This window comes from Physeter macrocephalus, chromosome 3, assembly GCF_002837175.3.
Source record: "Physeter macrocephalus isolate SW-GA chromosome 3, ASM283717v5, whole genome shotgun sequence".
NCBI lineage: Eukaryota > Metazoa > Chordata > Mammalia > Artiodactyla > Physeteridae > Physeter > Physeter macrocephalus.
In genome coordinates this window covers 17,097,454-17,109,997 of record NC_041216.1, presented here as the reverse complement: position 1 = coordinate 17,109,997, position 12,544 = coordinate 17,097,454, and the positions used below count along the sequence as shown (strand labels likewise).

Sequence of the window (12,544 nt, the reverse complement as noted above, 5' to 3'; positions counted from 1 at the left end):
CATCTCAGGAGTGGGTCACAGGACAGCTCTTGGGACTGGGGGAACCTGCAATGACCTGTTTCACCCATCAGCCTATTCTGAAAAATTGAAAGTTGCTCAAGGGTGGCAGCGGCTCCAGAGGCAGCAGCGCCGGGTCCCCGTGGAGGTGCTCCTAGATTTGTTTTCCTGGAGCAGTGGAAGTTCTGACCGCAGGGTCAGGACCGATCAGGTTTGTGTTCTCACCATAGCCCAGGGGCCAGTTCGGTTCCTGCTAGTGTCCTGAGATCTCCCTCATCCCCCTGAGTTTCGGGAAAATGGCTGAAGCTAGTAAGCCCATGATGGAGAAAACTTCAAAATCTGTTCCTTTGGAGAGGAATAAGAGAGAAAAGGAACAATTCCGTAAACTCTTTATTGGTGGCTTGAGCTCTGAAACCACAGAAGAAAGTCTGTGGAACTACTACCAGCAATGGGGATATCTTACAGACTGTGTGTTAATACGGGACGCTGTAAGCCAAAAATCAAGAAGATTTGGTTTTGTCACGTTTTCATCCATGGCTGAGGTTGATGCTGTCATGGCTGCCAGACCTCATTCCATTGATGGGAAAACAGTTACGCCCAAACGTGCTGTCCCAAGAGAGGACTATGGAAAGCCGGGGGCTCTTGTCACTGTGAAGAAGCTGTTTGTTGGTGGAATTGCGGAAGATACTGAGGAACATCATCTTAGAGATTACTTTGAGAAATATGGAAAAATCAATGCCATTGAAATAATTACTGATGGGCAGTCAGGCAAGAAAAGAGGCTTTGGGTTTGTTGCTTTTGATGACCATGATCCCGTGGATAAGATCGTGTTGCAGAAAAATCATACCATCAATGGTCATCGTGCAGAAGTAAGAAAGGCCTTATCTAGACAAGAAATGCAAGAAGGCCAATGTTCTAGAAGTGGAAGAGGAAGAAACGCTGGTTTTGTATATGTTCATGGTGGTGGTGGAAAGTTTGGAGCAGGAAATTTTGGAGGAAGGAACTTTAGAGGAGGATCTGATGGGTATGGAAGAGGACATACATTTGGGGATGGCTATCATGGGTCTGGAGGAGGACCTGGAGGTGGCAATTTGAGGGTTAGTTCTGGTCATGGAGGAGGACGAGGAGGATATGGTGGTGGATATGGCAACCAGGATGGGAGCTCCAGAGCTGGTTATGACAACTATGGAAGAAGAAATTATGGAAGTCAAAATTACAGTGATTTGGAGAATTATAAGCAGAAACCTTCTAAGTACGAATTACTGAAGAGTGGAAAACTTAGTGGTAGCCGGAACATGGGAGGATCATATAGTGGAGGAAACTATGGTTCAAGAGACAATGGAGGAAGTGGGGGGTATGGACAGACAAGATGATATTGAGCTTCTTATTTGCCATGGACTTGACTGTATAAATAGAGAATTAGAGCCCAGAGGTAACAGAAGAACTTTAGGTTATCGAAATAACAATGTTCAGGAAACTCTTATCTCAGTCATGCATAAATATGCAGTGATATGGTAGAAGACACCAGAGCAGGTACACAGAGCCATTTTATGAGTGGACTCAATTATGTAAGAACATTACCTTCCTATGGAGGAAAGACTATAAAAAATGCTTTTGAGGGCTTCCCTGGTGGCGCAGTGGTTGAGGGTCCTCCTGCCGATGCAGGGGACACGGGTTCGTGCCCCGGTCTGGGAGGATCCCACATGCCGTAGAGCAGCTAAGCCCGTGAGCCATGGCCGCTGGGCCTGCGCGTCTGGAGCCTGGGCTCTGCAACGGGAGAGGCCACAACAGTGAGAGGCCTGCGTACCGAAAAAAAAAAAAAAAAAAAATGCTTTTGAAACAGTTTCTTAGCTTTTGAATTGTTGTGTCTTTCCAGTGGTCTCTATAAAAGTGTGGAAGAATCCCTTCTTTGATAATGTCAAATTTCAAAGTTTTGGGTGACATGTGAAAAACCTTTTTCAAGATTTTTCTCAAAGTTTTGAAAGACTGTTAGCCAGAATCATGGTGTAATAAGACATAACATCATTCTTCTAAAAAAAAATCTATTTCGTGTGTAGAGTTAAGAAGCTGTTGTACATTTAAGATTTAATAAAATAATTCTAAAGGTAAAACAGTAGTAGTTTGTCCTCTTTGATAATTTTGCACTTTTAGTTTTTACCTTTTAAATGTTTTTCTTGTTTTATGATATCAAATTTTGAAGTGTAATGATATGACTTACCTATATTATGAAACGGTTACCAAAACAACCTTTTTTTTCTTATGAGGAATAGGATTTCCTGCCTTAACAACTTTTATAGAATCCTACAGCTGTTTACTGCCTTAACAACTTTTATAGTATGCTACAGCTGTGCTCATTTTGGTCTTCTTGTACATTCCATCTTTTGTAATGGTGAGTAACTTGTCATGTATCTATTGGTCATTTGTATATCATCTTTGGATAAATGTCAATTCAGTTCCTTAGTCCATATTATAGTTTGATTATTTGCTATTGTGGCATATGAGTTTTTGTTGTACATTACCTGTTTTGTATTTATTTACTTTATAACTGGAAGTTTGTACCTTTGAACAACCTTTATCCTGTATTTGGCCCCACCAATTTTCTGCTGCTGGGAGCCACAAGCATGATGCATGATTTTTTTTCTGTGAGTTTAATCATTTTTTTAGGGATTTCACAAATAAATATGATCATACAAAAAAAGAAGGGTTTGGGGAAGACAGAGACATGGGTGGGTGGACGGTCTGCCAGGTGAAGTCAATGCACGAGGTCCACCACCTGGCTTTTATGCACTTATTTCCTTACAGGTCTGCATCCCTCACTGGACTCTGAGCATCCTTGAGGGCGGGGCCACTTTGATACAGGCCAGGCGCATAGTAGGGGAATGGAAAATGTGTCAGATGAGAAGGAAGGAGAGATGAAGACACACACACACACACACACACACACACACACACACACAGCAATAACAGAGGCCAGGGCCTAGGAACTCGGCCTGGTCCACAGAGTCTGAGAGCCTCTGGCAGGGACAAGGCGGGGATCATGGGGCCGCTCCACTCACAGCTCACCTCCAGCAGCCACTTAGCAGTCCACCCGGCAATGCCGCAAGTGATACATCTTTCTTCTCATTTCTCTTTTGTTTAAAAAAATCAATGCACCGTTTATGTAGGCCACGGTGTCAGATCAGAAGCCTGTACTTCGGAAACGACTATTTCTGTGCCATTTTTATTTTCCATAATTGCTTCCTTGTTGTTCTCTCTTTGCCAGGGGAGACAGGCCTTTGAAAATGCCAGCTTGTCTGCTGGGCTGAGGGGAGCTGGGGGAGGGCTTTTAAGGGGGGTAGCAAGGGTGGGACAGGAGCTAGTACGAGGTCCCCCCAAGGAGCAGGGGGCCTCTTTCAGACCATGGGATGTGGAAGGGTCTTAGGCTTCTCTTCCACCCTCTGTAGGGATTGTCTCCTCTCTATCAGGGATGTAAGCCAGCGTTTTAAGGGTACAGAGACCAGCTGGCTGTCACTCAGGGGCCAAGGGTCTCCCTAGCTCCTGACCCCTAATCCAGGCATGTCTCCTGTGCCTCCAGGCTCCAAGATTTCTGTCTTCTCTTCAGAGAAATCACACTACTCCCAGGTTTGCCTTGGGTGCCTACTGAGGGCTGGGCACTCAGCTAGGCCCTGGACATGCAGGGTTACCTCACTGGCCCCACAATCACCCCAGGAGGGGGTGCCCATGCCCCTGACTCATATACGGGGAAACTGAGGTCAATCAACGCACCTGAGGCCACATAGCTAGAAAGAGGTAGGCCTGGGATTTAAACTTAGGATGGGCTGATTCCAAAGCCCATGCCCTGAGCCCCCACCCTGCTGCTTCCTGTTCTTAGGCTCATCCTGTTTCTACCCCACATTCAAGCCCATCTTTTCCCATTTTTACCAGCCACCAAATCATTGGAGGGTCTATAGTTGGCTGAACCCAGAGACCCTTGGGTTTTATCACACGAATCTCTTCTTTCCCTGTCACCCTCGGCAGTAAACACTTAATTTCTGCCAAGAAGCATCCACAAGCCCAGCGATTTTCTCTCTCTAAGCACAGATGTCAAGAGAGCCCTCCTGACCTATGGCAGCTCCTGGGACTTTCTGGGCAACCATCCCTGAGAGGGGCATCACGTTGCTTTAGACGCAGCCTCGGTAAGAGGGCTGATATCCCCTGGATGCCTGGCTCCAAGTCCTGCATCGGCCACTAGCGAGAGCTGTGGGCTCCAGCAGCTACTTCTTGTGACATTCATCACAGGAGCAATGAAACCATTGTGTCACTTGATGTTTAATACCAGTCTCCCCCAGGAGAAGAGACACCCCATGGGGCAGGACCCAGGGCTGATTTACTTGTGGCTCTATCGCCAGTGTACATAGAGGCTCACGATAGATATTTGCTGAACAACGCTCTCTCCCCTCCGGGCCTTGGTTTCCCCATATATAAAATGAGCGGCACAGGCTGGGTGGCCTGCAAGCCCCTCTCCTGCCCTAACTTGCTGTGATTCCAGGATCAACAAGCAACAGGCGCCTGCCTATTGCAGTCATCAGCTACAGGTCTGCTGGAAGCAGAGGAAGGGGTATAAGTAAATAATGACCACATTTAAAATTCATTTTTCATTATTAGATTATTTTCTGAGAACAGGGAAAGAGCCGGGGTGTAGAAGGGAAAGAAAGCAGAAGAGATGAGCCCAGAAAGGGGAGGCCTGGGACACGGTATGATATTAACAATTAACATGTGCACCGCACTTTACAGTTTACCCTCCTCTTTCTCCTCCACTATCCCATCTGAGCCCCCCAGTGCAATCTGTAGAGCAAGTGCAATTATGGTCCCACCATATGGCAGAGGAAATTGGGGCTCCCTTGGGTTCCCTTGGCTGAGAATGTTTAGTTGGTAAGTGGCAGAGCCAGCATATGAATCAAGGTTCCTGGCTCCAAATCCAGCCCTCGGGCACCAGGGCAGCCATGTTTCCATTTCATTGAGGAACACCCCTGTCTCTGAAGAAATTCATGAGGTCAGGGGCCTTGGCAGGCAAGCCCCCAGTTGTGGACATTCTCCCGGAACAGCCCGATTCCCCCACAGCTGCTGAGCTGGCAAAACCAAACTGGACACCCACCCATCCTATTTACAGTAAACCCCTCCAGATTGCAAAAACGGGACCTGAAACTGCCTGAGGACAGCAGAACAGGGTGAGAGTGGGGTAACAGGGAGGGGGGCCGGCCTGCTAGGCCCCTGGGAGGGAACCATCAGGGGAAGGCCCTTGCTCTCGCTGGAGAATGGAACTTCTGCTTTGGACTGAGAACAGGAGGCTCCCAGCTCCCCGTCCCACTGCTGCCCAGCCCAGCGGCATCAGAGGACGCCAGGTTCCCAGGTGAGGATGGGGCTTGGCGCCTGGGGGGACTGGCAGGCAGGACCAATATGGCAGAGGGTGGTGATTCCCAAAGTATAGGCCCTGCATCCCCTGCCTCAGAGCCACCTGGAGTGTCTGCCAGTGAGGATTCCTGGGCCCAATCTCAGACCTCGGGAGTCAAACTCTCTGGGGGTCAGCTTGGGAGTCTGCTGCTACCTGGGGCCCCAGGTAATAGGGAGGCACCAGGATAAAGGCTTTGGGGTCACCAAGACTGGCGCTGAGCCCTGCTTCCGCCTCTCAGGTGCTGGTGATCTGGGCCAAGTCACATGACCTCTCTCAGCCTGGACCCTCTCCGGGGATAACAGAACCTTTCAGGGCTGCTGTGAACCCTAAAGGATATCAGCTCAGCCAGCGCTTAGCACACTACCTGGTGCAAGATATGTCAGAGGCAGGGATGAAATTAGAACCCAGGTTCCCCTCTGCTCAACCCAGCATTTCTCCAGCACCCGCCTTCTCTTATTTCCTCGCAGTCAGATGAGAAAGCTCAGCTTGACTCTTTCAAGAAAATGATTTGACTTGCAGGCGGAGTTGTGATGAGTTGTTCGTTAGTACTGACACCACTTAATAATGCTTGTGAAGGAGGGTGTGGGGTCGGGCACTGCACTAGGGACCTGGCTCCTTCTAGGTTCCCTAGCGTGTAATCCTCTGGCAGCCCTGTCAGGTCGAAATTAACTTTGCCAAAGGCTGAGACAGGTTAAGGCACTTGCCTGAAGTCATGCAGCGACGTAGCAGCAGAGCGGGAGTTCAAGGTCAAGTTGGCCTGACTCTAAGTCAGGGGGAAAGGGGCTCTTGGGGCTGGAAGGAGATGGAAGGGCGGCTGATATGGGGAGCGTGTGAGGAGCCAGGCTGACGGCGGTGACAGACGGTAAAGGCAGGGGGCGGTCACCGGATGAGTTTTAAGTCCTCGCCCAAGTCTGAGCCTCGGTGGCCCCTGAAATGGGCCAGAACCCAGATCTCCCCACTAGCCCCCCCACTTCCGGCTCCCCCGAAAAAGCCCAAGTCTCATCATGGGTCAGGACCCTGCTCACCTCCACCCCCCACCCCCCGGCAGGTGGCCAGGGCTCCCCAACCCTGAGCCGCCTGCACCTGAGAGACCTCCTCTCCCTGAGCCCAATCTCCCAAAGGGACCGGATTCTTTTTTACTTTTCCAAGCATCCTCCGTTGTGTCCTGAAACCTGGAGACTCTCGGATGATAGTGATAATCAAAAACTAGCTAATATTCACTAAGCACTTCCAACATGTCGGGCTGTCGTGAGCCCTAACGCATCTGTCCTCCCGCCAACACTGTGAGGTAGAGGTTAGTATTATCTCCCTTTTACAGAAGGGGAAGCTGTGGTCGGAGAGAAGCAACTTGCCTAAGGCCCATAGCTAAGAAGGGGCACAGGGCTGGTTTGGACCCTGGCAGTGTCCCTTTCCTTATGACACTCCAGGCCTCTCACCTTTGGTGAACGTTTGCTGCCAAACAACAGCAGCAATAATAGTAATGATAAAAGCCATCACCAAGCACCGGCCCCACGACCAGCACCGCTCTAAGTACAGCCCAGGCTGTAGCTCCTCTGTCAGGCTGTCTGGCTCCAAAGCCCATGTTTTAACCACCAGGTAGGGAGGCCTCTTAATAGAACACCGCGTGGGGTTTGGATGGGTTTGAATGGGGAGCGGGTTTGAATCTCAGCCACACCAGGGCTGCGTGACCTTGATCGAGGTTCCCGCCCTCTCCACTGCCCAGTTTCTTCGTCTGTGAAATGAGAAAGCAGGGGTGCTTTCCCAGGGGGCTGCTGTAAGGACCAAATTAAATGAGAGAATGTGGCCCGTGAAGCGTTTGGCACAGAGCCTGGCACCTGCTAAGTGGCCAACGCATTGATTTTTAAGGGTGTCAAACTGTCGTTGTGTAAAACCTCCAGCCAGATAAGCAGGATCATCCCCAGAGCCACCCTCTCTCGGGAGCGTGACAGAGCCTAAGCCGGTCACTCGTGGCCCTGGTCACACCCACATTTGCAGCCCCCCTTTCCTTGGTACCCAGTACAGCCCCTGGTCTAATTCAGCTTCTGGTCTGAGCCATGAACTGATTAGGAGCAGACCGAGGGGGCTGAGGCTGACTTTCTGAGCACATGAGCCCCACATCAGCAGGTTTTTCTGGTCTGGCACAGGCTTCACGAGGCAGAGGGGGCAGGGGGTCTGGCCACAGCCCCGCCATCAGCCAGCTCACTGGGTGATCTGGGGAGGGTTGTTTTCTAATGTTTGCATCTCAGTTTCCTCATCGGCAAGGTGGGAAAATAATCACAGCCCACTTCCCTGGAGGGCTGTGAGGATGAGACAATCCAGCTACGGGTCTGAACTAGAGCCCAAAACACTATGATTCTTCCCCAGCCATGGCCTCACCTGGATCCCCACGGTTTTCTTGGGAGATGAGCAGGGACCCCTATGCTCTCCTATTTTAAGAGCAGGAAACTGCTCAGCCTTTGTGGGCTGAGGGGTTATGAGGGAAGGCTTCCTGGAGGAAAAATGCTTTGGCCTGGTCCTGGAAAGATGGAGAGAATTTGGATCTGGGCAAAGGTGGAATGGGCTGCCTCATAAGGTAATGAGCTTCCCATCACTGAGATGGTACAAGTCATGGACAGAAGGGGCCTTGGCAGAGATGTTATTGAGGAGACTTAACAGTAGGCGGAGGGTCTCTCAAGAAGTTAAACACAGAATTAGCGTAAGACCCAGTAATTCCACTCCTGAGTATATACTCAAGAATTGAAAACAAGTTTCAAACAAATCCTTGTACATGAATGTTCACATTAGCACTAGTCACAGTAGGCAAAAGGTGGAAACTTCCCAAATGCCCATCAATAATGAATGGACAAACAAATTGTAATATGTCCATACAATGGAATATTATTAAGCCATAAGAAGGAATGAAGTACTGATCCATGCTACAATGTAGATGAACCTCAGAAACATTATGCTAAATGAAATAAGCCAGACACAAAAGTTCACACGGTGTATATAATTCCACTTACATGAAATATCCAGAATAGGTAAATCCATAGAGTCAAAAAGCAGATTGGCGGTTGTCAGGGACTGAAGGGGGGATTTGGGGGTAACTACTTAAGGAGTACAGAATATTATTTGGGTGTTACTGAAGTGATGGAAAAAGTTTGGAACTAGATAGAAGAGGCGGTTGTACAACATTGTGAATGTGCTAAATGTCACTGAAATGTTCACTTTAAAATGGTTACGTTTATGTTATGTGAATGTCACCTCGATTTAAAAAAGAAGAAAAGAAGAAGCTAAGGGTTGGACTAGATGAATTTTAAGGTCCCTTCTGTGCTGAGAATCGATGCCATGGGCACTGGCCATGCTGACCAGCTCAAGACAGCCCAGGGCTTCCTCGTTCCCCGGATTAGGAAGGGACAAGCACTGTCCTCTCACCGGGGCCCACAGCCTTTGGAGGGACCTGAGAATATTCTGCCGGAAGAGGTGGCCTGGTGCACTGGCAGGGACACTGGCTTCCATGCCACACAGGCCTGGGTTTGAGTCCTGGCTGCAGTCCTTCCTGTGTTACCCTGAGCAAGTGACTTGGCCTCCCTGAACCTCAGTCTCCTCTTCGGTGTAGAAAAATTGGTTCTTCCATGCAGGGCTGCTCTGAGGATGTAACGTGGCCCGCTGTGGAAGCAGCATAGGCAGCCCGAATTCCGAAGTTCTAATGACTGAGAACACTTGGAATAAAATCCCAAACCACAGCTCTCTAGACCCTGACCTCCGGTTCTCCGACCCCTGACTCCCCTCTGGCTACACTGGCCTCCCTCCTGATCCTCAACTTTTCCGACTCTGTGCTGCCTCTGGCCCTTTGCCCTCCCTGTCCTTTCCTCCTGGAACATTCTTGCCCCAGCTCTGTCTGAACCTTCAAGTCTCGGCCTAAACATCACTTCTCAGAGATGCCTCCCTTGTATAAAAAAAACTTTCCTGGTGGGAAAGTCTATAGACTTTCCTGGTGGGAGGACTTCCCTCACAAAACCAGCCCTCCAGGCACCCTTTCATTTCAGCCAGGGCACTCACCACGGTCTATAACTAGTTCTATTGACTTGTAAGTTGACCTGTTTATCGTCTCCCAGACTGTCAGCTCCATGAGGGCAGGGACCACATCTGTCTTGTTCATCAGCGAATCTCCAGCACCCAGAACAGGGTCCGGGGGATAAGGCACTCAGTGAACACAGGAACAAGTGAAGGAATGAATGAACAAACCATGGCCGTAACCTACCGCATCTTCCTGTGCCCCGCCCCCCACAGGAAGCAGCTGAGACAGGGCCATGATGAAGACCCCACGGGGCAGCGTCCCAGGGCTGCTGCCACTGATGCTCCTGAGTCTGCTCCACGTCTCCTGGGCCCAGAGTGGCTGCATTGGGCACCCGGCCATCCCTGGCATCCCGGGCATCCCCGGGGCACCGGGCTCCGACGGCAAACCAGGGACTCCAGGGATAAAGGGAGAGAAAGGTACTGTGGACTTTGGGAACAGACTAGTGTCACTGACCAAGGCCCCCTCTCCTACCTCCCAAGTCCCAGCTGCCCACCTTAGGGATTGCAAAACACTTGCAAATCCCTCAGCTTGCTGAGCCCTCCACGATAACTTTGCAAGGAAGGAATTCTGATTCCCATTTTACAGATGGGAAAACTGATGTCCGAAAGGCTACTGACTTGCCCAAGGGAACCCAGTAAATGTTGAGGCTGAGGCCAAACCATGGCTCTCTTACCACTAAATCCACTGCAGCCACACAGTGCTGGGCTGTTACCTCCAGGGTAGGTGGCTTCGCCTCTATGCCGCGGAGCGGCTGGGCCCGTGAGCCATGGCCGCTGAGCCTGCGCGTCCGGAACCTGTGCTCCGCAACGGGAGGGGCCACAGCAGAGAGAGGCCCGCATACCACACACACAAAAAAAAACAAAACAAAACAAACAAACAAAAAAAAAATCCACTGCAGCCACACAGTGCTGGGCTGTTACCTCCAGGGTAGGTGGCTTCGCCTCTCTGGATTGTTATTTCCTCACCTGTAAAATGTGGATAATGATTCTTTTTCAGAGTTGTCTCAGGGTTCAGATGAGACTTCCTGCCATAAAACCCTCCTGTAAGATGTAGTTCATGCGTTCATTTAACCATAGCCTTCCGCTCTCTTCACATAATCTCACAGTCCCACAAAATATCATCATCCCCATTTTACAGATGAGGAAGCTGAGCCTTGGAGAATGTGACTCAGTCAAGGTGACCCAACTAATAATGGCAGACGTGACATGAGAAACACATCTGCCTGTCCCCTGAGCCCATGTTCACAGCCACTATACTCTGCCACTCTCCTGGAAAAGGTTTTATCTTGTGGTCTGCCAAACCAAGGAGGAGTAGCTGTTTGGAGTGGTGGAGTGAGAAGAACTCTAATACTCACTTCCAGGTTCAGCAAGAAAGAATGCGTGATTGATGAGGGATATGTGCCATCAGGGAGGGGGTGGAGAGGGATAGCACGTGTGCCCAGAATCCCTGATCCCTGCTCCAGGCTTAAGCCTGTATGAGCTGGTGAGGAGGGCAGGTCCAGCACCTTCCTGAGGGAGACGCCGCTCCCCACCCCACGGGCATCGGTCCTCACTACTGTCAAGCGCATCTCAGACTCGGAAAGCTGGGCTGGAAGGAGACTCGGAGGCCCTCGCCGACATCCCGTCCTCTTGTTCACAGATGGGGAGCTGAGGCCCAGAGAAAAGCAGGGACCTGTCTGAGGTTACACAGCCAGGCTCCCTGCCTCCCAGCCCAGCTCCTTCCGGGTTCTCAGCGATCTCTGGCCCCCTCATATCTCTTGTCTCTGCCTTCCAGGGCTGCCGGGGCTAGCCGGAGACCACGGTGAGTTTGGAGAGAAGGGGGACCCAGGGTTTCCTGGGATTCCGGGAAAAGTCGGCCCCAAGGGCCCCGTTGGCCCCAAAGGTGCCCCAGGGCCTCCCGGAGTCCGTGGCCCCAAGGGTGAATCAGGAGACTACAAGGCCACGCAGAAAATCGCCTTCTCGGCCACGCGCACCATCAACAGCCCCCTGAGGCGGGACCAGGTCATCCGCTTCGACCACGTGATCACCAACACCAACAACAACTACGAGTATCGAAACGGCAAGTTCACGTGCAGGGTGCCCGGCCTCTACTACTTCACCTACCACGCCAGCTCTCGAGGGAACCTGTGCGTAAACCTCATGCGGGGCCGGGAGCAGACACAGAAGGTGCTCACCTTCTGCGACTATGCCTACAACACCTTCCAGGTCACCACGGGCAGCGTTGTGCTCAAGCTGGGGCTGGGGGAGGCCGTCTTCCTGCAGGTCACCGACAAGAACGCCCTGGTAGGCATCGATGGGGCCAACAGCATTTTCACCGGATTCCTGCTCTTCCCAGATGCAGAGGTGTGACCTGTGGGTCCAATTCACCCCCTCCCCTGCCAGCCACGCTCTCTTTACCCCCAACACCAGCCCCCACGTGGCCAAAACACACAGTAGGGCTCCATGGATGTTGCTGAATGAATGAGTAAATAAACTTTTCAAGGCCAAGGTACAGGGGTCTAATTCAAATCTGTGTCCCAGAGACTGGCACATGGTAGGTGCTTGAATGACTGAACAATGAATGAATGAATGAGCTCTGAAAGCAGAAGCTCTATCTAACTGGTGGTGACTGGAGGGCCAGACTTTGTGTCCAGTTCTGTGCCAGACACACAATGGGAGATGGGGAGAGAACACCATCTGTTGAGCACTCTATATATGCTCAAAACACTGGGCTAGACCCTTTCCCCCTTCTCTCATTAATCCTCGCACTCATCCTTGGAGATAGGTTAAATCATGCCCAATTCACAGAGGAGAAAACTGAGGATCAGAGGGACGAAGGGATTGCCCTCGACCCCACAGAAGAGCTGGGACGGCAGGTCTGCCCACTGATAACTGAGACCTCTTTCAAGGCAAGGCCTCTAGGCCCCTAAAGGAGTATTCTCTGTGTAACGTCACAAACCTCCACCCAAGGGATCAAGGAGCCCTTCTTCAGTCTTAAGTGACCTTGGAATCAAGACCCTTCTCCCTTTGATTCTCACCACGTGCTCTCCCTCCCAATGTCTTCCCAGCCTGGCTCAA

General features: G+C 50.8%; 2 protein-coding genes across 2 annotated transcripts; both read left to right on the top strand.

Annotated features, from left to right (window-relative positions):
- The first annotated feature begins 317 nt into the window (after positions 1–317).
- LOC102979157 (heterogeneous nuclear ribonucleoproteins A2/B1-like) lies at positions 318–1,519 on the top strand. Its single transcript, XM_055082098.1, has one exon. The coding sequence runs from the start codon at positions 318–320 to the stop codon at positions 1,368–1,370; it is 1,053 nt and encodes a 350-aa protein (XP_054938073.1). The 3' UTR covers positions 1,371–1,519.
- A 3,781-nt stretch (positions 1,520–5,300) lies between these two features.
- C1QB (complement C1q B chain) lies at positions 5,301–11,969 on the top strand. Its single transcript, XM_028484724.1, has 3 exons — positions 5,301–5,386; positions 9,701–9,904; positions 11,262–11,969. Exons 2-3 carry the CDS (start codon positions 9,721–9,723, stop codon positions 11,834–11,836), a joined length of 759 nt encoding a protein of 252 aa, XP_028340525.1. The 5' UTR covers positions 5,301–5,386; positions 9,701–9,720; the 3' UTR covers positions 11,837–11,969.
- The last annotated feature ends 575 nt before the right edge of the window (positions 11,970–12,544 follow it).